The sequence below is a fragment of the Pristis pectinata genome, chromosome 8 (genome assembly GCF_009764475.1).
Source record: "Pristis pectinata isolate sPriPec2 chromosome 8, sPriPec2.1.pri, whole genome shotgun sequence".
Taxonomy (NCBI): domain Eukaryota; kingdom Metazoa; phylum Chordata; class Chondrichthyes; order Rhinopristiformes; family Pristidae; genus Pristis; species Pristis pectinata.
In genome coordinates, this window is record NC_067412.1 from 70,610,000 (window position 1) to 70,637,817 (window position 27,818).

General features: G+C 37.6%; 2 protein-coding genes across 3 annotated transcripts in view; one reads left to right on the forward strand and one right to left on the reverse strand.

Annotated features, from left to right (window-relative positions):
* zdhhc9 (zinc finger DHHC-type palmitoyltransferase 9) overlaps window positions 1–19,683 on the forward strand; it is an 83,342-nt gene extending 63,659 nt beyond the window's left edge. Inside the window, exons 6-10 of one of the 2 annotated variants that reach the window (XM_052021764.1) lie at window positions 2,588–2,692; window positions 3,687–3,790; window positions 5,984–6,071; window positions 10,600–10,693; window positions 10,870–10,990. In XM_052021764.1, coding sequence (XP_051877724.1) covers window positions 2,588–2,692; window positions 3,687–3,790; window positions 5,984–6,071; window positions 10,600–10,693; window positions 10,870–10,877 — 399 coding nt within the window. In that variant the 3' untranslated portion in view covers window positions 10,878–10,990. Of the gene's footprint in view, window positions 1–2,587; window positions 2,693–3,686; window positions 3,791–5,983; window positions 6,072–10,599; window positions 10,694–10,869 lie in introns of both variants that reach the window. The other variant, XM_052021763.1, reaches the window with a different exon arrangement.
* Window positions 19,684–26,377: 6,694 nt separating this feature from the next.
* sash3 (SAM and SH3 domain containing 3) overlaps window positions 26,378–27,818 on the reverse strand; it is a 46,043-nt gene continuing 44,602 nt past the window's right edge. The window contains exon 8 of the mRNA XM_052021712.1: window positions 26,378–27,422. Coding sequence (XP_051877672.1) covers window positions 27,238–27,422 — 185 coding nt within the window. The 3' untranslated portion in view covers window positions 26,378–27,237. The remainder of the gene's footprint in view (window positions 27,423–27,818) is intronic.

Here is a 27,818-nt window from a genome sequence, read left to right on the forward strand (position 1 = left end):
TGGTTCAAGATGGCAGATCCAATTTCCGTAAGGTCCCACAGACTGCAATGATATAATTGATTAAATAATCTATTTTAGTAATGTTAATTGTGTCAAAAATCTATACTTTTACACTTAAGGTGTAGATATGAAAGAGTTTTCGGATTGGAATTGCTGCTTTTAGCAGCTTATTAAGTGTCCAATATCTTTGTAGTGCAAAGAAAATGTCAGCCACACACAGGAAAGAAGGGGTTAACAGAAGGGAACTATCCTGTTGGTGAAACAGTTCAAGGTTTATACCATTCCTTGCATATTTATTGGGAAGTACTTTGCAGTCGACTTTGGTGAGATCAGCTGAGCTACAAAGATTTTGGAGGGCTCCCAGACGTCCTGATCTTCTCTTCTCTTTCCTCCCCCCTCCCCCCTGCAACCCCCCCCCCCCTCCATTCCCACAGGGTAACCCCTCTCAGCCTTAACCTCAGTCATTGTCTGAGAATTGGGGTGTCTGAGTTGTCTCACCTCTCTTCCAAACATCCGGTGTCTTATTGCAGAGGTTGTGATTGAGCTTTGCCACTTTTGAGGTGCCCAGTCATGGTGTCACATTTCATTTTTGTGCTGATATGCTTGATTAATGTGGGTAACAATGGGAAAGATGGCAATTTTTGCCACTTACATGCACAAAGCATTGCACAGCAGACACTGTTCTCCACCACAACAAACTGCCACAGCCCCTTTATCCCATGTGCATCAATGAATTTCTACCCCAATAACTCTGACTGAGGAATAGTCAAGTTTCAAGCTTAGCAGAAAAAAAGCCTTTCTTGCAGTTTCCCTCCCTCCTTCCCGTATTCCAAGAACCCCCAATTGAGCTACTTTAAGAATTGTTACTGATTTAATCTGTTTCTGGCTCTCTCTGCCGCCTTGTGTTAGTGTAATGGAGTGCATTACAATTATAAAACATTTGCAGCACAAAAGCCAGCCATTATTCCTGCAGACCCACATAAGTATCCTCCCACTCCACTTCACCTAATCCCACCAATGTTCTTTTCATAGCTTCCACTTGATTGCATCTATCCATCTACCTCCACCACTCCTTAATAGAATGCATTCTGCATTCGGATCAGATGTTTACCACATTTGTTTCTGACCTTCGTCATGAGTCTACCACTGTGATACCTTTTTATTAAAGACTCTTGAAAATCCAGGTACTGCCTGCTGTATTACCTTTATCCACCCCAAAGCATTGTCAAAGGTCTTGTTGGGATTCTGTAAAACTGAAATGTTTTACATCATTACAAGTAAATGTTGAAGACTTTGTAATGCTATGTAGCTTTCCCAGTGCAGTTATATTATTCTTTCAACAAATAGCATCAAAAAGGTTTACTCATCATTCATTTTTACAGTTTGTGGGGCGTTGTTGATGCTGAATTGCTGTTGTTTGGCTGCTTAATCTGCTACACTCCATGGATGCTATGTGAAGCACTTCAGCGGTTTCAGCAATACAAGGTGCCATATAAATGCTAGTACTCCAAAATTAGCTGTGAATTAAAGAGCATTTGCTGCTATTGGAATTTGCCTTAATAGGTTACCATTTTTAAAAAATTTGTATGTTCAAAGGATTCGAACATCGCTGGCAATCCTCACGTTTCTTATACCTTGAATTGAAGAGGCAATAAAGAGTCAACCACATGGTGGGTCTGGAGTTTTAAGTCATCCAGACCTGATGCAGATGGCAGATTTTCTTCTGTGAAGGGCATCAGTGAACCAGATGGGCTTTTACAACAGTCTTGTAGTTTTATGGATAATGTTATTGAGACTACCTTTTTTTTAAGAAAGATACAATTCCATATTTATATAATTAATTGAATTCCCCAGCTGTCATTGTGATTATGATCAATGGATCAGCTAGTCCAATACCTTAACTACTACAATAGAGTACCCCACTGCTCTGAGATTAACTGCGCTCTTTAAAACAACAAAGATGCATCGCTAACTCTATTTACAAGAGAGAGACATGACATATAAGAGAATTTAATATCCCAATAAAAATTTGTGTCTGGAAGGTGGTTTAGATGATTTCAAAATTTTGAAAAGATGTTCAAAATTAAGTCTAGGTTCATGAACTTGGGTGCTAAGCAATACAACACTCTTGACTACAGACTAATTATACTTGTTGAAAGTTGGTGTTGATAACAAGATGTAACACTACTCGTGTTTGGAAAATATTACATGTATTTATATTAAATACAAATATTCTTGTAAGGTGCAGTTTCCACCTCTATTCGAGATCTAGTTTTTCTGCTCAAAGTCAGTTTTGCTCATCTGATTCTGAAGATCAGATCTGGGAACTTTGAAGTATCCAACATCAAATTTGTATACTTCAAAAATGAATTAAAAATGTTGTCCCACTGTAGGCATCAAGAATTACCCCCTTTAATTAAAGCTTGAAGTGCTATATTAAAGGTTAACTTAAGTAACAATGAGCATATTTTTTGTTTGAAATGTTTTCTGACAGTTTGATGTTCGAAAGGGCAGCGTAAATGCAAATATGTAATAACTGCATGAAATGATATTTCCTATTGATTTGATGTTCTTTAACTCTTCCTTTACTGTGCTAGAAGTGGTGATCTGCTTCTTCACATTATGGTCTGTGATTGGTTTGTCTGGATTTCACACCTATCTTATTGCGCTTAACCAAACCACAAATGAAGATGTAAGTAAAATGTATAAAGCAGGAATGGTTATGTAAACTTTTGGTTTTTGGGATGAAACCGTAACTAATCAACCGCAAAAGGCACATTTTATAAAAATGACAACTTGTACTGAGTGTGAAGCCCATTTTCCTCCAAGTGTAACTGAGAGTGGAGATTGACTATGGAAAGGAACTTAGTGATTTCTGATCTCAAAGCAGTTGCCATTTAATTAATGGGATTCCCTTTCAGTTGCATTACAATAACCTTGCCAGTGTACTTGGCTTATTCACATTGATAACCCCTGCACAGTATAGATTTCTTTCTCATTAATAATGTTGAGACAGCAATTTTTTCTCTTTCTCAAAAGTAACTGTTGAAGAAAGCAGAAAACTACTTCTCCAATCATTACATTACAAGGAGTGAGTCTTAAAACTGCTACTTTTATAACTAATTTGTGAATATGAAACTAGCCAGATTTATTACCAATTTTAAAATGTATATTGGCTATAACACACATTGATGCCAATTTGATTTCAGGGTAACAATCATCAACATCACCTTCACTAGTTTTCATTTGTATTCTGTCACTTTAACAACTTGGTGATGGTGAATTCTGTAGATGTGAGAGTTATGTTTATTAGTAAGTATGAGATATAACTTTAAATGCTGAAATATGTCATAATTACCAGAATATGAATCCTTAAACCCCATTCCCAAAATTATCAACTGCAGTTTTGACAACATTGCAACTCTTGTCTAACTATTGTTGTTTTAGTGAACGGGTGGTATTCCGATAAAGTTGCATTTAATATTATGTATAGGCCTCAATGCAGCGGTAATTATCCTTTTGATTTACTTTCTATAGACATTACTATTTTTATCTGTAAATAGGTAATGTTACTATGAAGAACTGCATGTGATGCCTAAGAACTTGTGTTAGCTGAGTTGTATCTGCTGTGATTTTTAAATTATTTACACTTGTGAAAATTTTATTCTGTTCAATCCTTTGCACAGATTAAAGGCTCTTGGTCAGGTAAAAATGGAATTCATAACCCTTACAGCCATGATGGTGTAATAAAAAACTGTTGTGAGATCCTTTGTGGGCCAGTGCCTCCAAGGTAAGAAATCCATTTTTAGATTTAAAATAAAAAGACTAATGTGCATAATAGAAACCCTTTCAATGCCTTGGCCAACATTCACTTAAATCTCAACCTTCAGAACTGAAATGTCAATTGTTCAACTCATTGCTGTCTGAAGGACCTCCATGTAAGTGAATTGACTGCTATGTCTGGATATGTAATAACAGCGGTTATATAACCCTTTTATTTAGAAGAACTTTGGGTTTTTTTTGAGAATGTAAGAATTGTTAAATAAAATGATTTCATGTTGCTTAGTTTGCAGCTGTATATTTATCAATTTTTGTTGAAATTTGATATTTTTGTAGAAATACTTGTTTCTGGGTTATTTTCTTCAAATTTTATTCAGAGTAAAACTTGCCTATTATAGTAAGTGAGTGCTAAACCTTGGTTGAAGTTGGTCCAGTGGTTATCAAAGAACCAAGACGATTGTGTTTTTGTGAATGCTCAAAGAAATGCAGGGTTATTGCTGTATTCAGATTTTCTCTTTTAAAAATTCTAGCAAGAATAAACTGTTTAACCTGTCATTTGATTTGATTTCTTCAAGTTAACTGCTGACAGGCTTGTTAGGTTTCTGTGCAGGTACCTTTACTCTAAAGAAAAACAGATGTTATAACATCAATATTAAACAAGTTTCAAAACAGTCATAGAATTATACATCACGGAAGCAGGCCCTTTAGCCCAACTGGCTATGTGACTTAAGATGTCCCATCCGAGCTAGTCCCATTTGCCCATCACCTTCTGGCAACCCATAACCTTCATAACCACAAGTTCTTGATTCCCCAACACTGAGGGGGAAAATGACTGAGTGCATTTACCCTATCTATGCCCCTCACGATTTTGTATATCGCTATATGATCACCTCTGTCTCCTACACTCTAAGGAGTAAAGTCCTAGCCCATCCAACCTCTCCCTGTAATCAGTCCCTCAAATCCTGGTAGCATCCTCAAATCTTTTCTGCATTCTTTCCAGTTTAATAACATCTTTCCTATAGCAAGGCAACCAAAACCAAACACGATACTCCAAGTGTGGCCTCACCAGCGTCCTGTACAATCACACCATAACCTCCCATTTTTTATACTCAATGCCCTGGCCTATGAAGGCCAGTGTGCCAAAAGCTGCCTTCACTACCCTGTCTACCTGTGACTCCACCTTCAGTGAACCATGTACTCCAAGGTCCCTCTGTTCTACAACACTCCCAGGGCCCTGTTGTTCACTGTGAAAGTCCTACCTGGATTTGACTTTCTAAAAATGTAATACCTCGCACTTAAATGAATTAAACTCCACTTGCCATTCCTTGGCCCATTTACTCAGCTACTCAGCTGATCCCCCTGTAATTTTTGATAACCACCTTCATTGTCCACTATATAACCTATTTTAGTGTCATCTGGAAATTTACTAACCATGCCTTGTACATTCTTATCCAAATTGTTGATATAGTTGACAAACAACAATGGGCCCAGCACCGTCCCCGAATCACACTACTAGTCACGGGCCTCCAGTCTGAGAAACAACCTTCAACCTTCCACCATCACCCTCTGCTTTCTACCATCAAGCTTCATCAAAAAAACTCAATCAAGTTCGTAAGACATGATCTCCTATGCACAAAGCCATATTGACTACCCCTAACCAATACCTGTCTTTCCAGATGTATGTATATCTTATCTTATCCCTCAGAATCCTCTCCAGTAACTTGCCTACCACAGATGTTAGACTTACTGGCCTATAATTCCCAGGTTTTCTTTGTCACCCTTTTAAAAATAAAGGCACAACATTCGCTACCCTCTAGTCTACCAGCAACTCACCTGTAGCTCACAATGATGCAAATATCTCAGCCAGGGCTCCCACAGTTTCTTCTCCAGCCTCCCACAAATATGAAGAATTTACCAATGCCAAAGCCCTCTGAAGAAATTATTTGTGAATTGCAGCTTTGGGCTTTTTAATAAATGCACCATTGTGCTGAAGACGGTTGAAGATTTTAGAATGTGGTGCCAGTAATATGACAGCAGCTCATTGAAGTTGTGCCATATTATGTGCCATGTGTTTGATGTTTGAATGCTTGTATGTTTAATTTTCTCTTGTCCCATTTTCTCGCACCCATCAACCTGTCTCACAAAAGGGAATAAAAGTGTATAATCAACCAAGAATCAATTCCAAATGCATTTGTTTTTTCAGTGTTCTTGACAGAAGAGGGCTCATTAAAGATGAGGCGGGGGTTTCAGTCAAGACTAATGGAGGTCCAAATACAGTGCCACAGACGACGGTAAGAATCATGGGCTAGTTCTGTAGCTGAGGTACTTGGGATACATTTAACAGTTGATGAACTAAAAGTAAGATGAAAAGTTGTGGAAGAACATTTTCATTTGTATCATTAAGGTATTGTGGAAAGCCATGGAGGAGATGATATAAATTAGTTAAAGAAGTAATTCAGTGATTTTTTTTTTGTGAATGATTTGGTGAGAAGGAATGGACTACTTTTGGATCTCATAACCTGTTTGAGTCTAAAAATTGGGATGTTGCATGGAATTCAACTACGTTGTTAGAATATGCCTACTACATTGGCCAAATAATCTGGGAAAGCATTTTGATGATTTACAGAACAAGTGCTACATTGTTAATTACCATCTTTGGTTGAGGGATTTGAGGCTTTGTGTAGCCTTGGGTGTGAGTGTTAAAGGTCTCCTCATCCTGCTGTACAATGGGGTTCTAATTGATATCCTTCCATCGATCAACAATACCTAAAGCAAAAAATGAGTGTTTTCAGGATGATGTTTTGAGGAAATTTGCTGTTGTTCTTGGAGACCTGGAGTCATATGGCATGAAAGCAGGCCCTTTGGTCCATTAAATCTGCGTGGACCATACGGTATCCATTTAGGCTAATCCTATTGTAATCCCATTTTATTCTCCCTGCATTTCCGTCAACTCCCAGATTAACCTACCAACCTGCTTTGGAATGTTGAGGGAAGCAGGAGTACCCAGGAGATACCCTAGTGGGCATGAATACATAACCTCCATACACACAGCACCGGAGGTCAGGGCTGAATCTGAGTTGCTGGAGCTGTGAGGCGACAGCTCTAATACCTGCATCATAGTTTGCTTATATAAATGGGTATACTTAAAAAAAAAGTAACGCTTCTGCTGTGCTTTGTGGTGTTCCAAGGATAGGATATGACACATTTATGTCATTATTTCTTCGTTGTTTTTTCTTTCTCCTCTTGTTGCTCTGTTGTAAAACTCAGGGTGAGTACGCTGTTGAGAAAAGAGTTATTTCTCATCTGCAGTTATCCTGGCAATATTAAGGCTTGACAGGAGTTCTGCATACATCAGACCATGAAGGAATGGCAGGCTTACTTCCTTGAAGAAATGTATTGAACCATTTGGATCTTTTTATATCCATATCCGTCACCTTGCATGGTTATTTGTAAATATGCAAAAAGCCAGATTTGTACAAGCATGCCCATTGTGCCACTTGTGATATATTTTTGTGTTTGTGAATGTCTCGCTCTCTATCATATGCTTCTTGTGAGGTGCAATTCCTCACACTTTCTGCTTGTCCATCTCTCTGCCCCATGGACACAACCTATCATTCTGTTCTTTTTATTGTCCCTTATTCATTAGTAAGAAGTTCATATCACTGGTAAGTCCAGCATTTACTGCACGATTAATTGCCCCTGAAAATAAGAGCCCAGTTAACTGACCCAAGTCTGGCATGTCCCAAGTCATGTCAGATCACAGCCCAGCCAAGTAATTTATCCAGATCAGGAATACTTATTTTGTATTACAGCATACAGCCCTGGTTGAGTATGGAAGAAATTATAAGGACTGGGGTTGTGTTCAGATTGGCTATGGCCAGGTGCAGTTTAACTTTATGCCCAATCAGACCTCTACTTATACTGAGGTCCTTGTTGAACATTTGCAGTAGGTACAGAATTCCAGGATTTTGACTCAAAGGTGGTGAAAGAACAGGACAGTTGTTCCAAGTCAGGATTGTCTGTAACTTGATATTTTCATGTTTCCCTTGTCCATCTAAGTGATGGTAGTCACAGGTTGGGGAGGTGCTGTTGAAGGGGACTTGGGCTGCTGCAAGTAATGGACAGTGTGCTCATGGTGGAGGAAGTTGTTGCTTAGGGACTGCTTTGTCCTGAATGGATTGACTTGAATGTTGTTAAAGCTATAGTCATTCAGGCCATCAGAGAATATTCCATTACAACCAACATACAGTGGCATGCAAAAGTTTGGGCACCCCGGTCAAAATTTCTGTTACTGTGAATAGCTAAGCGAGTAAAAGATGACCTGATTTCCAAAAGGCATAAAGTTAAAGATGACACATCTCTTTAATATTTTAAGCAAGATTACTTTTTTATTTCCATCTTTTACAGTTTCAAAATAACAAAAAAGGAAAAGGGCTGGAAGCAAAAGTTTGGGCACCCTGCATGTTCAGTACTTAGTAACACCCTCTTTGGCAAGTATCACAGCTTCTAAACACTTTCTGTAGCCAGCTAAGAGTCTTTCAATTCATGTTTGGGGTATTTTCGCCCATTCTTCCTTGCAAAAGGCTTCTAGTTCTGTGAGATTCTTGGGCCGTCTTGCATGCACTGCTCCTTTGAGGTCTATCCACAGATTTTCAATGATGTTTAGGTTGGGGGACTGTGAGGGCCATGGCAAAACCTTCGGTTTGTGCCTCTTGAGGTAGTCCATTGTGGATTTTGAGGTGTGTTTAGGATTGTTGTCCTGTTGTAGAAGCCATCCTCTTTTCACCTTCAACTTTTTTACAGACGGTGTGATGTTTGCTTCCAGAATTTGCTGGTGTTTAATTCATTCTTCCCTCTACCAGTGAAATGTTCCCCGTGCCACTGGCTGCAACACAAGCCCAAAGCATGTTTGATCCACCCCCGTGCTTAACAGTTGGAGAGGTGTTTTTTTTTCATGAAATTCTTCACCCTTTTTTTTTCACCAAACCTTCCTGCGTCCTCACCACAAAATTCAGTGTCAGAAGTTTGCAAAGGAACATCTAAACAAGCCTGATGCATTTTGGAAACAAGTCCTGTGGACTGATGAAGTTAAAATAGAACTTTTTGGCCGCAATGAGCAAAGGTATGTTTGGAGGAAAAAGGTTGCAGAATTTCATGTAAAGAAAGTCCACCCCCTTTTGCTTCGGGACCTTCTTTTTTGTTATTTTGAAACTGTAAAAGATGGAAATAAAAAAGTAATCTTGCTTAAAATATTAAAGAAATGTGTCATCTTTAACTTTATGCCTTTTGGAAATCAGGTCACCTTTTACTCGCTTAGCTATTCACAGTAACAGAAATTTTGACCCGGGTGCCCAAACTTTCGTATGTCTTTTAGTTGATAGAAAGGCTTTGCGGACTAGGTCAGTACTTGCTGTAAAACACCTGGACTTGCTTATACAGCTGTCCCTATTAAGAGATTTGTCATTAAGATCCCCTTTCAGTTTATTGGGGCTGGATGGTGGAATTCCATGGCATTGCCATTGAATGTTAAAGAGAAATGATTTGACTCTCCTTGCACAGGTACACTCATGGGGATGCAAACGTTACTTGCATCTGAACATCATTCAAGTTTTCGTTGGATTTATGCCACTGCCCCCAGGAGCCCCTACAATAATGTCCCGAGAGAGATAATTGGGTTACTATTACTACAACCATCCTCTTTTGTGGTAGCTATGACTCTGGTTAGATGAAGGTTTTCCCACCAGCTCCCTTTGTCCCCAGAGATGTTTAGGGACAGGTAAAAACTGCTGGTATTGGCAATGATGTCCAAATTCTCTAAATGAATAAAAAGAGGGGAAAAAAGGATTAGAATTGTCCTGTCTTTTGTGGACAAGACATGTGAAAGCAATTTTCCTCAGTGTTGTAGTGTTATTGTAATGGCTTGGTAGCTGGAAAGCTAATTCTGGATAACAAGTTTGCAGTGCTGCAGCCGGGATATTTTTAGGGTCCAGAGTCCTTGTTTTGTCCAGTGCACCTGGCCATCACTTTCTCTCATGGAATAAATTATATTGGTGGCAGGCTTGTATTTTAATGTTGTGTCCGTGAGAGGAGACCAGGATAGATCAGCCACCTGCCACTTCTGGCTGAAAATGCTTGCAAAAGCTCCGCTTAGTCTTATCCTCTCTCTTGCTCGGTTTGACCATCACAGAGAATGGGGATGCTCATAGAACCTTCTCTTCTGACAGTTGTTTAATTTTCCACCGCCATTGACAGCTTGATGTGGCAGCACTGCAGAACTTTAACCTGATCTGTAGGATAACTAAATAACTCTGAACAGTATTGTTGGCTGTCTTAAGCTCAAAATCTCTTTCTGTTATGCCATTTTCTTCCACCCCTCAAAATTTACATCTTCATCCATTTACCCTCCTCCTCACTAAATTCCCTCATTTGGACTATGTTGAACTAATTTTCAGGGTACTGAATCATTGTCAAATATACATTTATAAATTCTGCCGGCTGACCTTTTCAGTCCTTGCTAACACAAAAGTTGGACTAATCAGTGCAGCTCATTCATGGAAATATTGCCAGAGATCACTCCCATGTCAACCTCATTTCCACCACTGCTGACTCCAGTTTATTCAAATCGTAAACTGTTCTGCATAAACGCACATTTGACAAAAATCTGAATAATTGAGGTCATGTTGTTTCTCTTTAAATCAGTGTATGGGAAAGGTAGCATCTGAATAGAGTAGATGTACAACAACAGCGTATTAGTTGTTTCTTTTTCATGTTGTAACAATTCTGTTATTTACAGTATTCCTTTTTTATATTTTGCATTAGGAAATGCAGTTTGGTCAGGAAAACAGTATAATGGATGGAAAATGGAAATTATTTAGTTCGTTGAAATTGATTCCTTGGGTTAAAGAGCTTGAATGTAAGATAGGTGAAATTGTGCATTTTGATGCCTTTTATTTAAAAATAAAATCATGCCACATTATATCAGGGCCTTTTTAAACCTTTGATTTTTACCATTTTTCTTCTTTGTTAACTTAGATGACATTATAATAGAAAACGTTGTAACTTTTCTAAATACTGTTTCTTCTCCATCAGGCAAGTAGAGCTCCATTGATATCCAATGAGCAGGCACCAGTAAAAGTAGGTCCTTTCGTGCCTGGACAAATGGAACCAGAGGCAAGAGAGACAGCACTATCACCTAATACAAACGTGTCACTTCCATCTCCACCAACAGTGGACTTAAATATACAGACTGGCAGCACAGTCTTGCGAAGAGATGCAGTTACAAAAGGAACATATCGGGGACATGCCCTTTAGTAGATTTGCTCTTGGAGGAAGTTCAAACAGAAGAAGGGGCACAAAAAGTTGGAAGATGGTTCTTCTAGCTAAGTTAAGGTGCAAATTGAATTGACACTGCAATTTCCATCTGATCAGTATTGTGTGTTTTATATGAAGGTGTTTTGAAAGTTGGATATGCTGTGACGTAGCATCAGACTAGGAATGATAAAGAAAAGGTCAAATTGCTCAGAGACTTTTCAGGGCCAATTTGCATATTCACAGCCAAATTTGTTCAATCATACATTAGCATTTGTTAATTTACTTCAAAAGTACAAAAATGCAGTATGACAAATGAATTTTTCAGAAAGAAGTGAGTGCTAATTTTTTTATTTCCCATTCCATATTGTAACTTCATGAAAATAACTGGCAGGACAAATATGTGAATACCTCGTGTAGTAATATGCTGAATTTCATTTGGGTGCTATGCAAAATATTGAAATGTTTTGAGTTCACCAGGGTAATTTCATAATATCACCAATTACTGGCATGTTATGAATGAAATACAATCTATACAAGGATAGTTATGAGAGAGTTTTCTTGTGTGTGTATGTCTGTGTATGAGAGAGAGGGAATAGGCCTCTTCAGCTACATGAATTTGAAGTTGGGTAAGTGATGTTGAACTTAGACCTAAAATTACTTTTTCCTTGTACAAATTCATGAATGAACTGATGCTACCATTGGATGTTGTTTTCATGAAATTACAATTTTTTTCAAATACTATGTTGTTGAGCTACTTTTGCTTTACTGTTCAATTTTTGAACCAGGTCACTCATACTATGGAAGTATGTGAAATAGCCTACAGCTTAAAATAATTAGCTATGTGAAACAGTTCCTGAAAAATTGAACCTTGCCATAGAAGCTGGAGTTCCACTGCCTTGTACATTAAAGGACTTTGTGAGCTCAATGTGCAAAATATAAAACTGGGAGAAAGGAAACACAAGGAATCTGCTTTGATGGGAATTTGTGTTACAAAATTTCAAAGTTAACAAATAATTCCTTTCTGTGAGGGAGTGAACAATCTAGTAAAAGCAGAAAAATGGTTTGGTGCCATTTATAATTTAATAGAAAGTAAGTCTTTTAACAGCAGTAGAGGTATGCACGGAATTGTTTTTCCCTTGTAGCGAATTAGCCAGTGTTTTGAATTGTCCAAAGACTAGTTTTGTATTTCTCAAGACTAAATTTCACTAAGGATCCAAGAACAAACCATGGCCTTAGTCAGAAGGCTGAAGACCCTGAATTCTAAGCTAGTCTGGTACACTGGCTTAAAATTTCAAAGCCCATAATTGAGGGACAAATACAAAGGTTTTAAGACTGAAGAAAATGCTTTGTGTTCCCAACCTCTTCTGAGCAGATTACAGTGCCTTTGATACTGAATGGAACCATTTGGAAATTTGTGATATCTTGCAGATTGAGATGTATGACAATAATGTGTGATATGAAGTCAGTACTTAAAGAATGAAATGGGGATAACAATGAACGTGGTTAATTTACTTGCTTTTCATGTACAAAACAACAGTTTTATTGCAATTATATTAGTGTCTACATTATTGCACGTCCTTACACCAGTAACAGAACGTGCTTCATAGTCTGAATAAAGTGACCCTGTCTGTTATCCACTGTACCTAGAAAGACAAATAGTTCTAAGTTGCACTGACCCAACAAAAATTTGATCATTTCTTTATGCATGAGTTTTAATAATATTCCAAGTAGAAACAAGATCTTGGAGGGAAAAATATAGTTTCTTCTAATTTTGAACCTTTCAAAAACAGAATGATTCAAATCAGTGTATCAGAAATCTGGGTCTGTGGTTGCATTAAGCATTTACGAACTATTTAGAATTTCAACCAATTGGATTGCATAGGACGTAGCTTTATATACATTGTCTTGGGACTGAAACTACATTTTGCAGCATTCCATTCTTTAAAAAAAAAACCTAGTGTTATGAAATTTAAGACCTAGTGCAAAGGTGAGGTAATACTTAATTTATAATAACTTTCATCTGATAATTTGGATTGTTTGAATAAGAAAACTCAAAAATCATTCACTTCTGAGGGCCACTTCTAAGTATTTCAGTCAGCTGTTATAACGTATGTGATCTAAGTTAAATGAAGAATAAAATGATTGAACTGATGTCTTAAAGTCCCAAACGGCAGAAGCTTCCCATCTGAAGCACTGTAATTTGCCCATTTAACAGTAATCTTTCGCCTTCTGTGAGGATGCCACTCTGAAATAGAACATGATAGGATCATTACTAACTCCGTCTGCACACTGCTGACCAAATAATGGAGAAAAATTCTCGAAACATAATTGCCTCCATTGAATTTAATATGTCGCTGTCATTGATACTTCATTTAATATTAACCAGCTAACACGTCCATCGGCAAGTTAATTTGTAAGAATTCAATACCAAAAGTGAAATTTTTGATAGATTTCCACAAAATTGAGATGCTGAGTGGGCTTTGAAATATCTGTTATGGTGAGTATCAATAGATTAAACAAAAATGCTCCCAATTACTTTGAATCCTCTTTCCATTCTTTTATATTCGCACTGGTTTAATCAGTTCAAAATAAACATTTAAATGGAGTTAAAAATATGGGAAGGTCAGTTTATTAATTGAAATGCCGTTGATGTGGGGTTAGTTTTCCTCTCCAAATGATAAACTCCCATATCCTGCATTTTGATTCATCTTCAGCAATACAGGTCATCCTGGTCAGAAACTGGTCTCTTTTTTTAGGGTTTAAAATTTGATTACAGATAGAACAGTTGCAGACATATGGACACTTGTTTCTCATTGTAAGGTGCCATGATTTAGAGGGTAAATGTATGCATTATTTGAATTGATAATGACTCCATGCATCAGATTTGGGGGAATATTCTCCCTCATCTCTGATCTTCAACAATCCACCGTCCAACATAAATTGCACTTGTATTATATGTTAGGAGTGCAGTTAGATGGGTAAAATCTACTTGGTTGAAGTCAAGGTGCAAATGCTTTAAATTTGGTCAGTTTACTCATTATGGTGAATTGTCTTTAATATTGAAGATACTAACTGCTTTGACCATGAAAACATGAAATAAATCTTGAATTAAGTTGGTGCATACTTCCCCAGAAAATGTTAAAATTTGACCCATTAATTTGGGGGCATATTTCAATACTTCGCAATATTGAAACATGTGCCAAATCAATAGATCAAATATTAACATCTGCAGATGTTAATTTTATTGAAAATTCTCATACATTTTGTGATTTTTGAAATTATCCTTTACTCTTTTTTTTAGTTGTAACTGATGCTGCAATGCTGATTTTAAATGCTGCTTTAAATGCTGTTTTAAAAGAAAAGCCCAATGATAAGTAAGGGATTCAAAGCTAGTTAGGATTGAAAATGATGCAACAAAATTAAATATGTGCACACTCCTTCAAATGTTGCCGCAAAAGTTGTGTAATCTGATAACCTACTATTTGTATTTCACATTTTCTGTCTTGATGATGTGAATGTGGTATATTTAGCAGCGAAATCAGATTATCATCTCCTCAAGAACTACCTCCAAACATGATTTCCCTTTTCATAAATTTCAGAATACAGGAAGTCCCCAACTTACGAACACCCATACGTACGAATCGACCTTCGTGGTCTTAACGACTTTTGGTTCGTAAGCGGGCCCGGCCCCCGATCCTACCATGGCGGCGGTACACCTTCTTTGGCCTGACCCCGGGCCAAGTGCGCATGTGCGACTGGGGCCATGCGCGGCCGCGATCCCCGGGCCAAGTGCGGCTGGGGCCATGCGCGGCCGCGATCCCCGGGCCAAGTGCGGCTGGGGCTGTGCGTGGCCATGATCCCCGGGTCAAGTGCGCATGCGCGGACACTGTTATGAGTTGCAGACAAAATCGGGTTACGAACAGTCTCAAAAACAGAACTCGTTCGTAGCCCAGGGACTTACTGTATTTTCTTTCCTCTTCACAATGGGATCGTCTTCTCGCCCCACCATATGCTTGCACAGTTCAGAGATGCCCTTTCCTCTCCATTTTTCCTCTTCTCATGAGGACACTGTATCCCTTATGACTTCCCCCTGCCCCCTGCCAACAAATCATCCACTTCATTGGAATGTTCTTGTCCTACTACAGCTCTCCCATTCATGCTGGGCCTCTAGGTCCTATTGTCCCCTGCTCTCCTTTTAAAGTCAACAGACATACTCTATCTCTGCTCAGGTCATATCTGCAATTTCTCACATCAGCACATTTAGTTTTGTCATTCTTTCTTCCTACTTCTCCACAAAGTGCAACACCCAGGCTTTTACATTCTGCTCTTAAAAAGTTAAATTACATTGCATGCTGTGGGTGGGAATTGCAGATAATATGAAAATTCCATATATGGTGTACAACTGTGTTGAATTGCTTAGAACAAGAACTGATGTGTTATTGACAGGGCAAAAATTCAGACTGATGAAGATTCTGTCATAGAATTATAGAAAATTTATGACACAGAAGGCAACCATTTGGCCAATTGCAAAAGAGCTCTACAGCCTAACCCCAGCTTCTAGTGCTGGGTCCAATCCTATCCATTGCCCACCCAAGATTCTACCATTTATTGCTCTTGTCTTGTTTCGCCCTCCCAAATGCATCACCCTGCACAGCTTTGGATTAAATTCCATATCTCACTTTTCTGCCCAGCTGACCAGGTCTTTCTAAAAGCTGCTTGATCGAGGCTCTTGCATTTAAGTCTCAGTTATTAATGTATATTGCAAAAATCAAAGGACCAAGTACTTGGCCCTATGGAATCCCACTGATAATCTTCCAGTCACAAAAGAGACCCACCAGCCATTATCCTTTGGTCCAAAATTGACTCAGTGGTAGGAAGCAATTTGCCACTCTCCTTTGGATACTATTGGGCTTTCATTTTTCTGACCGGTCTGTCAAACAAGTCAAAAGCGTCACCAAAATCTTAAAGACCATATCAAATCTCTTGTCTTCATCAATCATTCTTGCTTTTTCCTCAAAAATTGTAGTAGTCAGTCAGAAACGACCTTCTCGTAACATATCCATGCTGACTGTCCCAGATTAATCTGTGCCTTTCTAAATTAAAGTTTTCAATGTCTCTTAGAATAAACAGATTTCTATAATTAGCCCACCAAAGATACTAACTGGCCTGCAATGACTTTTTTTTAACCCCTACCTTCCTATTCAAACAACAGTGCAAACTTGCCACTCTCCAATCCTTTGCATGACTTCTGTAGTTGATGTGGATTGAAGAATTTTGCCAGAGTCTCTGCAATTCCCTCCTTTGCTTCTTAGTCGATTATGTTACAGCCAGGTTTGGAGATTTATCCAGGTTCAAAGATGATAAACCCCTTAAATCTTCCTCTTTTGCAATGAATATTCCACACCTATTTATTTTAATTATAACATTAGCATTGTCTCCCTCTTTTACCTACTTCCCACTTCCTCCCTCTCCATTTACAGGTTACCTTTAATGGTCCTTAATAGGGATATTGCTTTATATGTACTTATAAAGCATATAAATCAATTGGACATACGTTAATTTTACTTGCCATTTTTTTCATACTCTCACCTTGCTTTCCAAATTTTCCTTTTAATTTCTCTCCATCTTCTTTGCTCTCTACACTTTCTGCTGATATCTAAAGACATACGGGTAGGTTAATGTGGGTTTAAAAAATGGGCGGTGCGGACTCATTAGACCAGAAGGGCCTGTTAGCATGCTGTATAAATTTTAAAGTTTAATCTGTTTGCCTTTTTTATTACTGGCCCTACCCCTTTGCAGCTTGTCAGATAGTTGGCTCTAGATCTGATAGCACCACTCTTTTTCTTTGTGGGAACATGTTTAATGTTGCAGGATCCTTAAATCTCTTTAAATGCCTCCCATTTTTCAAAGTTTGATTTACCTTCAAGTAGTTGTTACTGGTCCACTAAATCACTTCTCAGGCCAGTAAAATTGGCATTAACCAAATAGTCTGTTTACAGAACTATGCTAGATCTAACTGAATTATATTCCCCAAAACAAAAATGCTCTCCCACAGATCCTGCTTTCTTCTACACAGCTTCATTTCCTAAAACTAAATCCAGGATTGCAATCCTGCCACCTTCTTGTTAGATTTGCTGCATACTGCCTGGAATACTTACGAATGTAGTTTCAAGAATTCTGTGCTTTTATATCTTTCACACTGATCAACTGTCTCCTGCTTAATATTTGTGAAACTTTCCAGTATTACTAGTTCTTTTGCACCTGTCAGAAAATGACTTACAAGTATACTCTTCTATAACCATCGGATGGTTCAGTGGTTCTCTAATACACTCCCAACAGTGTGATTGCTCATTTCTTTCTCACACTTCATTTATTCTCAGAGCTGTGATTGTTTTTTTTTAAACCAAATGTATCACTATTCCCACCTCCCCTTTTTTTTAATCCTGCCCTCTATCTCATCGGGAAACACTAACCGGGAATGGTATGCTATCAGTCATGCACCTCTGTAAGCCATGTTTCTTCATTGGCTGTTGTACCATACTTTAATATGTCTACCAATGCCCTCAACTCATCTGCCTTGTACTCCAAACTCCTTCCATTTCAGTATATACCAGTAGGAACATGCACACTACATTTTACTACTAAAAAAAGTTCTAATCTTTTCTCTGCCTTCAAACTCTCTCATTAACTTTCAGCCTTGCTTTTCCAGTTCTCCTCTTCCTTCTGAACCTTTGCCCAGCTTCTGTCTACCAAGCTAACTTAAACTCTTCCCCCAAAAGCACAAACAAATTAGCCTGTGAGGACATTGGTTTCAATGCTGTTGAGATGGAACTCATCTGAACTGTATAGATCTCAGCTTCCCCTATATTGATCCTCATGTCCCAGGAATCTTAAGCCATCCATCCTGTACCACTTCTCCAGCTGCACATTCATCAGCACCATCCTCCTGTTTCTATATTCACCTTTTTCAAAGTGGTTGGCTTTTGGGAGATGTTGATCTATTTAAGGAGCATTTTGTTTACATAACTTTTGTGTTTAATTAAATGGCCCATAAGCTAAAACAACTTGGAGATTTGATCTTTATATAATTTTATTTTAAATATGTACTTTTACTCTCAAGGGTTGGGTTAAGTTTAATGTATGAATAGTACACCTTCTAAAGTTGGGCTCATCAGTAATTAAAACTAAGGATGTTTGAAAGGAAAGGTCATTTGATTGTTTCTCCTTTGAACATTCACACTTGAGAAAAGTTCCTTAATGGTGGATCTCACTGGAGACATCAGCTTCGAAAACTCTAACCCCTATAGGTATCTCCAAAATTTTCTGAAGAGACAAGCACCAGATTTTATGACTTCAGGTTTTCTCTTCTCTCTGTTTTTGCATTTGGTTGAAAAAAAAGTATCAGGATTAATAGGAAAAATTTGTAGCATAATGTGTACTGATGATTCTGAGTAATAACCTCAGATTTGTTTGTTCTATTCCTTTTGGAAGTTTAAGAGTTTTATCATTAGAGGAAAGAATGAAAACATAATGTACCTTGCAGCTTTGATTTGCTTTGAATAACTCAGAATACATCACAACAACTGAAGTATTTGGAAATGTGGTCACTTTTGGTCACTAATGAATTGTCTAAGGTTTCTTTCAGACAAAGGGAGTGCTTTGGTGCAGGTAAGTATGTTTAAAGTATACATAATGCTAGTTTGTTGCATGCTTGTGACTGCAGTTCTCTGAGCAAATTTCATCAGATTTCTCGATCAACATTTCCCAAAAGTCAGTTTCAATTATACAAGGTGCCAAACACTCAAATTGCTGAAATGCAGATCATTCTTGATAATGGGAAGCTTTATTGCCATCACCAGGTACTGACTTGTAAGTACTGCTGCTTCTTGCTAGTTCCCTCTTTTTCACGCTCTCACACATGCTCGCTTCCTCTCGTGTCTCTTTGTCCTTCCACTGTGTCTCTCTGCCCCTTGCTCCTTTCTGTTGCTGCCCCAATCTGAGCAGTATCGGATCAGATTTTTAAGAGTGATTCCAGTAGGTTAAAAGAACCCAGAGTGTGGATTTCTTTTCTAAATATATAGGAAATAAAATATGGACCTATTTATCTTGAATAGAGTAGCAATTTTTTTTCTAAGCGGGTTGAAGCTATAAATATTGTAGAGCATTTACAAGGCATGTAACATCCATGTCCAGATGTAATTACAACTGTGTTTGATCTTTCTTTTATCACACATGCACTTTATAATAGGCTTCAATGAACAGTTTTCGGCAACAAAACCTCTTGCTAAATTTGTTTTTGAAAGACATAATTTTTATGTACAGATGGAACAAAAGACATGGGCAATTTCTTTTTAAAGCATTGAGAAAGTCAAATGGACAAAATTAGATAAATATATTACAAATAGTTGCAACTTTTCACTGCACATCTATGTCAAATGGAATTGTAAATTGTTTAAGCATGATTTGAAGAAAGCCAGTTACGTTGCCAAACATGTCATTCCAAAACACTTCAGCAAATTTTCCATGCATCAAAGGACATACAAAACAGATGATCAGAACCCCACCCCCACCCTGACCCAAGCCAGCAATATTCTATTCAACACAATCCAAAGACATTCAGCACAAAGGATTGACCTTGCATACACATTAATGCTTATCCTTCAGTAGTTCCCAATTTTGTGCCGGGGCATTGGATTTTGGGGTAGAGATCCAGTGGCCCAAAATGCATTGATGGGAGCATGAAAAACATCAGCAGCAAGGGTAAGTAAATAAAATTCTTATAAGGGAATACATGCACGAGGCTCAATACCCATAAGGGCAGGTAGCAAAAGCAGGCCTTGCCTTTTCTTGTCAATGCCTTCTGCATATATTGTGAATGTTGATCAACCTATGTATGGTTTAGCAACCAATGTGACCTATGCAGAAAGGACCTGATGACTACATGAAAGAATTTCTGGGCTGTGATATGACTTGTATGTTACTTAACAAATATATATTTCAATATTCTTGGTGAAGATGGTAGTGCACTTTGGAAGAATTCTGGGACATTATTTGTTCATGTAAAATTTTCCTGTAGGATCCTTCAACCATTGAATAATTAACCATCTATTTTTAAAGTTTAGATTTGGGCAGTGTAGAGTAGCTCAATGTTGGCATGACTGAGAATAAAGTTTCTAAACAGCTGCAGTGCCCTGCAATAGCACTTTCTCTGCCAGTCATTCTACAGGATATTGGCTCTGCAGCAGTGCAGAATATGATCAAAACTAATTCTTCAAGTTTTATTAAATATTAGGAGACATACTCAAGGTCTTTATTTCTTACCTGTAATTAAACTGGGCCCTAATTTTGCCATTGATTCAATAGTCCAAGCACTATCCTTTCATGGCTGTTACTTGGATTGAACACTGATCCAAGAAGTGTTTCTGATAGGCAAGTTTTAAGCGACTAGTTTTAGATACATGCAAGACTGTACGCAGTGTCTTGCTTCTTTTTAAAAAAAACTTATCATATAAATATATTCTTGACTCTTAAATCAGTGCTGATATAGTATGTGGATGGAGTCTAAAGGAAATTGAAAAGGTGAAAGGAGACAGGATAGTGAAATGTTATTTTGTGTTCCACGGCCATTGTTTCGAAAGGACACAATTATTCCAAATGAGTAAAGCTCGATAAGCTGTTCAATTTGTGCTGTGCATTGCCTGTTGTCAGGTTATGATATCATAGTGAATAAAGCAAAAACCTGATGGTTAGCCAGCCCTACTTCTGTTCCCTACAGTTATTGCCGATCGTTATTTGTCATTTCCTCCAAAACACATGAAATTATTTGGCAGTTACCAAACCACAGACTACAAATATTATTTGTACCCCCATTCTGGTCAGCTGGAGCATGTATGGATTTGCTTGGATGTACTGATAAAGATGCTCATCTCATTCAAATCAGTGAACAGATTTGCTCTTCTGGATATTCAAGAGCATCTGGCCCAAAGGTTCTGTTTGATTATCCATTTTGTGATGAGAAAATGATCCCCTCCCTTAATCATTCCATGTAACTTTAAAAGCCTTTTACCTCAGGTTTAACTTTTTTGTTCAGTTAGTAATAATACATGCTGCTGTCTGGATAAAATGTGTGAAACTCAATGCAAAAAAGAAAATCATTTTTGTATTTATTGTTTATAAAAAAAAATTACTGTTTTAGAAAATTGTTCTACACCTTTTCAATATTCTGATAGTGACTGTTAATTTATGATTTTCATTTATCATGTATTCCTTTTCAACCAAATTAATGTAACTAAATAACAATGTCTATAAATACAATTCTTGTACATTATTTGTTTCATATGTGTGATTTGATTGTCCTTCAGCAGTTGTTATTTAAAATGGTTACTCTCCATGGGTTTCATAAACATTTGCACACTCTAACACCTTCTGGTGATCCCATCTGTAGTGGATTACCAGCTGAGAATGGGATGGTATCTGTTATGCATGGATCATGATGGAACTTGATAGTCCGATGAAACTGTGATTAAAAATTTCTGTGTGATGTGTTTTCATTCTTTTCTACTCAGGTGATTTGTATCAATATTGAATTGTGAGCAGTTGTGCTACACTTCAGTGAATAATATCTGGGCATCTCCATCTCTCCTATGAGCACCCAATAGCATGGCTTAAATTTGTTTTGGGCTGAGAATTAGTTTTGTTGCAGGATGATGTTGAGATTATAATGCACCAATCCTCAGTGGCTGAGGAATGTTTGAACACATTTAATTTATTTGGAAAAAAATTTTGGATATTATAAACTCATTTTTATCCCTTTTCATTTGATTAAGGCTTTCTCTTCATGACAGACTTTCCACCCAGGATTGTTCCTGGATATCTGTTCTGAGCTAAAACAAGGAAGGGTGGCCATACTTAAGTTTGAGATTGGTAATACTTGGAGTGAGGGGCTTTTGCACCACACCCTTAAAGAAACTAATTATAGTAGGACAACCCATACACTCAGTTTTGAAGCATCCTAATCATCTTACATTGAAGCATCCTAATCATCTTACATTGAATCATAGAATGATTATAGCACAGGAGGCAATTAGGGCCACCATGTCCTTATTGGTTCTCTACCAGAGCAGATTACTAGCTGCAGTACCTGGCCCCATTTTGCAAATCTTTCCTCCTCATATATTTATCCAATTCCATCTTGAAGGCCACAATGGAACCTGCCTTCTCCACATGTGCAGGCAAGTGCCTCCAGATTCCAAACACTTTTTTTTAAAGAAAATGTTTTTCCTCACATCACTTTTAATTCTCTTCCCCTTTATATCTCTGACCTCTAGTCCTTGACCCCTCCACCAATGGGATCAATTTCCTATGATCCACTGAGTCAGGCACCTCTTCATTTTATATACCTCAGCTCTACCGTCACCCTTCTTGAAACAAAATGATCCCAAACTCTTTAATCTATCCTTGTAACTGTAGACTCTCATCCCAGGAATCATTTTCATAACTCTTCTCTGGCCCTAATGCCTTCACACCTTCCTAAGGCACCATCCTCTTATGTAACCACTTTACAAGAACTTGTCCAAAATCTAATTCTGATAATAATGGTTATCACCAATGTTTTCCTGATATTGAAGTCAGCTCATTAAGTATGTAATTTTGGGATTCAGCCAATTTTAATTCTCGTAATGAACCTTGAATAGATGACATTTATGCATTCTTAAGCCATAATGATAATACTGTCTTCAGACATTTACTAGTCTATTTACAAGTAAAAGTTGGTCCATAGCTGTATACAAGATTAATTAGTAATTAATTGGCAGGATCTAATTAGTGTAGCATTTGAAAGATCATCTGTAATCATTGGTGATTAAAACTGGAGTCAGTTATTTCACATTGTGTGACAAGATACCTTGTGGGCGGGACATTTGAGTTCATCATAGTTTTAATGAAGCAACTGCACAATGCTTTTATAATTCAAATATCCATGTATGAAAATGTTGGCTTTTAAATTGGAAGCATTGTGATGTTCTGTTTCAATCCTTTATACCTGAAGGAATAGCATTTTCTGCTCATAAGTTAATTGAAAAATGTTAATTATGCTTTTCTCTGCAAAAAGTGTTTGACTATTTTAATGAACGTTTTTAAATATGTCCCATGTGCACTTTGGAACTATTACCCAGTTTGTGGGAAATAGGCACACACATTCCTCATACCGTTTTGGACTTGTAAGTGGACATTTGAGCCTATAGCAGGCAAGGCATGATTGAATCTATGGGCCTTTGAGTTTCCTTTATTGGATCTTGTATGTGGATGTTGAGGCTGCCAGCAGGAGGAGCTCTCTATTACTTCTACAAATTTTCAGTACTCTGAAAAGATGTACGAATTTTAAGGAGTCTCTAAATATTTACAACTGGTTTGTAATTTTGCTAACTACTGCAGTTAGCAGCTTGTTGCCACCTATCATAATAGGTACATGTAAAAATATTATTTTCTGGATGGGAAATTGTGAGAAATATGATTATTTGCATTAAGGCAGGAGACTAAAGGCAGAATTCTATTAGATTAAAATTTAGTGAAACTTTCTCATTGGTTTGTGTGGCACATAAATGCCAAAAGAAATATTATCACTTTTTAAAGGAAGATCACTATCCTAACCAGTATTTAGACTAATCCATACAATTTAATTTCCTGCTTTTAAGTGTTCCTAATGAGGTTTCCGCTGCAGGTCTGTGGCTTTGAAAATCCTGGATGTCCAATGTCTGGTTCACCCAGGGTAAATCCAATCTCCTAAATTCAATGGAACTTTAGAATAAAATTTCCTTTGCATATTTGGTGCATCTCCCATCATTTGGGTTTGAAAACCGCCATCGACAGTGGTAGCCTTTAATAGCAAGAACTGATAGTAGTGGACATTTTGCAGGATTTCCTTGCTAGATATCAGTTACAAGTGCCTTGTGCAATTTTGTGTCACATTTCAAGTGGGGGAAAGTTAGGGGGAACCATTGAAAGAAGAGAAAGAAAATGTTCAGAGTAAATATGGAAAATCCCTCAATGAAATGCAACAATGGAGAGAGACTATCAATGGCTGGAAACTGGTGAAAAATGTCTTCTGTCCCCTATTGTCAGATTACAAAATCATTCACTCCTACCATTTGAAACTACAGGTGAGTATCCGGGGGAAAAAATCTTTGCAATCTAGCTTCCATACCGGCCTACTGTAGAATTCAGCCCTTTTGTTCATCTTTGGACCATGACTATAAGACTGAGTGGTTCTGGTGCCCTTAGTTGCATCAGTAAGCAGATTGTTAGTGGGTATGCAGCAGTTAATAGCCCAGCTGATGGAGTCACTTTTGATAAATGTAATTGAATATGTTGAGGACAAACTTAGCAGGGTTGTTAAGGGAAGTCGGTAGATGTAGTATAACTAGATTTTTAGAAAGCATTAAATATGGTACCTCACTGAAAGGCTTTCATGAAATGAGGGCTTTCAGAATTGAGGATGATATATTAATAATTTGATAGTGTGGTCAAGAAAGCATAAGGCATGCTTGCCTTCATTGGTAGGGGAATTGCATATGTGAGTCAGGAAATCATGTTGCAGCTGTATAAAACTTTTGGTTAGGTTGCATTTGGAGAATTGAGTGCAGTTCTGGTTGCCCCATTACAGGAAGGATATGGAGGCCTTGGAGATGGTGCAGATGTTCACCAGAATTCTGCCTGGATTAGAGAGTATTAGCTATAAGGAGAAGTTGGACAAGCTAGGATTGTTTTCTCTGGAGTGTTGGAGGCGGAAGGGAGAACTGGTAGAGGTTTATAAAATTATGAGAGGCATAGATAGTCAGAGGCTTTCTCCCAGGGTAGGAATGTTAAAACACTAGAGGACATAGTTTAAAGGTTAGAGGGGGAATACTTAAGGGAGATGTGTGGGGTAAGTTTTTTTTAGGCAGAATGATAGGTGCCTGGAATGTGCTTCCAGGGATGGTGGTGGAAGCTGACGTGATAGTGGCGTTTAAGAGGCATTTGGACAGACACATGAAAATGGAGAGAATAAAGTGAATATGATAATGTGTAGGTGGATAGGTTTAGTTTAATTTGGCATGGTAGTCGGCACAGACATAGTGGGTCGAATGGCCTGTTCCTATTGCTGTACTGTTTTAGATTCTAACATGGAGAGAAGTTTGGTTAAAAGACAGAAAATTGCTCAGGAATATTTGTTTTTAAGTTAGCTATCCGTTGTTAGTAGAATGTCAGAGGGATCAGTACTGGTTTTCAACTATTTTCAAATCTGACTTGGTTTAAAATAGAGCAAAATATCTATGTTTGCTCTTGACACAATGCTTGATGGGAAAATGAACTGTGTAAATGCTGGAATTCACAAAGAGGTGTAAGTGATAGGGTAAGAAGATGGTAAATTGAGTAAATTATGGGGAAATGTGAGGCTATTCATTTGATGGAAAATTGAAGAACAATTTTTTTAAAAGATCAAATAAAAGTACTGTATATAGAGGGATCTCGATGTGCTAGCTCATGAAATACACAATGTCAACAAGCAGGTTGAGGAAGGAAGATGTATGTTGGACTCTTTTTCAAAAGTACAAAATACAAGAGAAGGTAACTCTTGCTACAATATACAACCTTGATAAGACCAGACCTGGAATACTGTATGCAGTTTTGGTCTCTATCTAAATGAGATGCTTAAGCCTTGGAAGTGGTTTAATGTTGGTTAACTAGATTGATTCTTGGAGAGGATGATTCTAGGAGACAAGATTGAGTCTGTTTGGCCAAAGTTTATGCAATTTATTGGACAAAAATTGTATAATTTTTCATAATGCCAAATATAATGTGTTAATTTATACGAATTTAGAAGAAACAGATAATGTCATTGAAATCACCAAGATTTTGTAAGAGATTTACAGGGCAGATGCTCTGATAGATTTTCTCAGCCTGATGGGTTTACAACTTGTGGCAATAGTCTCGGCACAATTGATCTGTCTTTCAGGACTGAGCTGAGGAGGAATTGTAAACCTTCAGAATTATCAACGCTAGAGGGCCATGGATGCTCAATCATTATATACAAGATGCTCAATCATTATGTACTTGAGCACCCAAGGGAATTAAGATTGGGCAGGAACATGGACAATGTATAGGTTTAGCCATTTTCGCATTAAATGGCAGAGCAGGTCTGAGAGGCCATATCATCTATTTTTTCCATTTCTTATGTTCCAATAACTTGCTGATGATTTAAAAGGAAGAATAACATAAAGGAAAAAAAATGTTTAAAAGTTGATAAATCTTAAGCAAATAAATGCTTTATTGAAATTAAAGTACACTCCAGTTCTAAAATTAAGTAGAAAAATATAAAGATAAGCTGCAGATTTATATAAAAAATTACATTTCAAAGTCAGGCTTGCAAGAGTACAAAATCTTCATACAAAACAATTGAATTTCAAAATGAGAAATCCATTCCTCAACCGTACCTATAAAATGCCTAGCTCATGGTCTTCATATGATTGCACCTACCACCAAGGGTCCATTTTCTCATGAATAGAACCAGGTGTATATTATGTGATTTGTCATCGTTAAGGGAAGGGTTTATAGAAAACCTCAAGACAGCTGTCATAATCTTTCATCCACTAGCTTCATGGATCAAAACATTGTTGGCGACTTGCCCGTAAATTTCTGATCTATGAACATGGCCTCCATTGATAATGAATATTTTGAAATTATCCTTGCATCTTAAGTATTCTATGGAATCAGCTCACGCTAAAGAAATATCAATGATTATAATATATGAGTAAATACATGTAGACGAAGTGCTTCCTGACAAGGAAAGCCCACTTCTGTCAGTCCTTTAATCCCCAGTAAACAGAACCCTAATTGGATCCTGGAATATGCACAAGATTTGTATCATAAATTCCCACAAAATATTCTTTTCCCTAACTTTCTGAAGCTGAATATCATGCAGGACAATATAGAATAAACACCAAACAAGAAAACATGCTTTCCAATTCACAGTATTCCTCAATTATGATGTGGTATGTTGCGGCTTGATGTAAAAGAGTTATTGCAGTTTTCAAGCAACTATGTTTTGCATTCTTTAGGCCCCTGTATGTCAACTCAAGTCCCTTTGTTCAACTGCTTGAATGATGTGGCTCAATTTTCAGCAGGAGGCTCTGGGAGTTGCTCCTCGGTGATGCTTAATTCTGAATCTTCTTGCGTACTCTCCAAATTCTCTGAACTTTCATAGCAGCCTGAATCCCGTGGAATATCACACAGTGGAGCTGAGCTGGAGAGTTGTGCATCGGTATTCTCTTCCTGCTCTTCTGTTTCAATTCCTGCTGTAAAGAATACACCAACTATATGAACAAGGAATAGTAACCGAGTAGCTTGTCTAAATTGTTGGCCAAGAGACCAACAAGGCCCTTAAGGTATGTAATTTCAATAGTGCAAATGTATTCATTAAGCAATCTTCTTCAGCACAGCTTGTACTAAAAGTTTCCCATATTACTGCCTTTTTAAAGACCCTGCGGTACTTTATTGTTGTTCTGTCTCATGTTTAAAGAGGCATTTCTTTCTCTGTCAGCTCTAGCCCACTATTGGCATCCTTGATCAAATTGTAGCAGTGTCAGATATAAAACAGTATGAATCAATTCACTTCGTTAAGTGTCAGATACAAGATGTGCATTATATTCACCGCTGATGTGTGAGATACAAATATTTTGAATGGATCAATA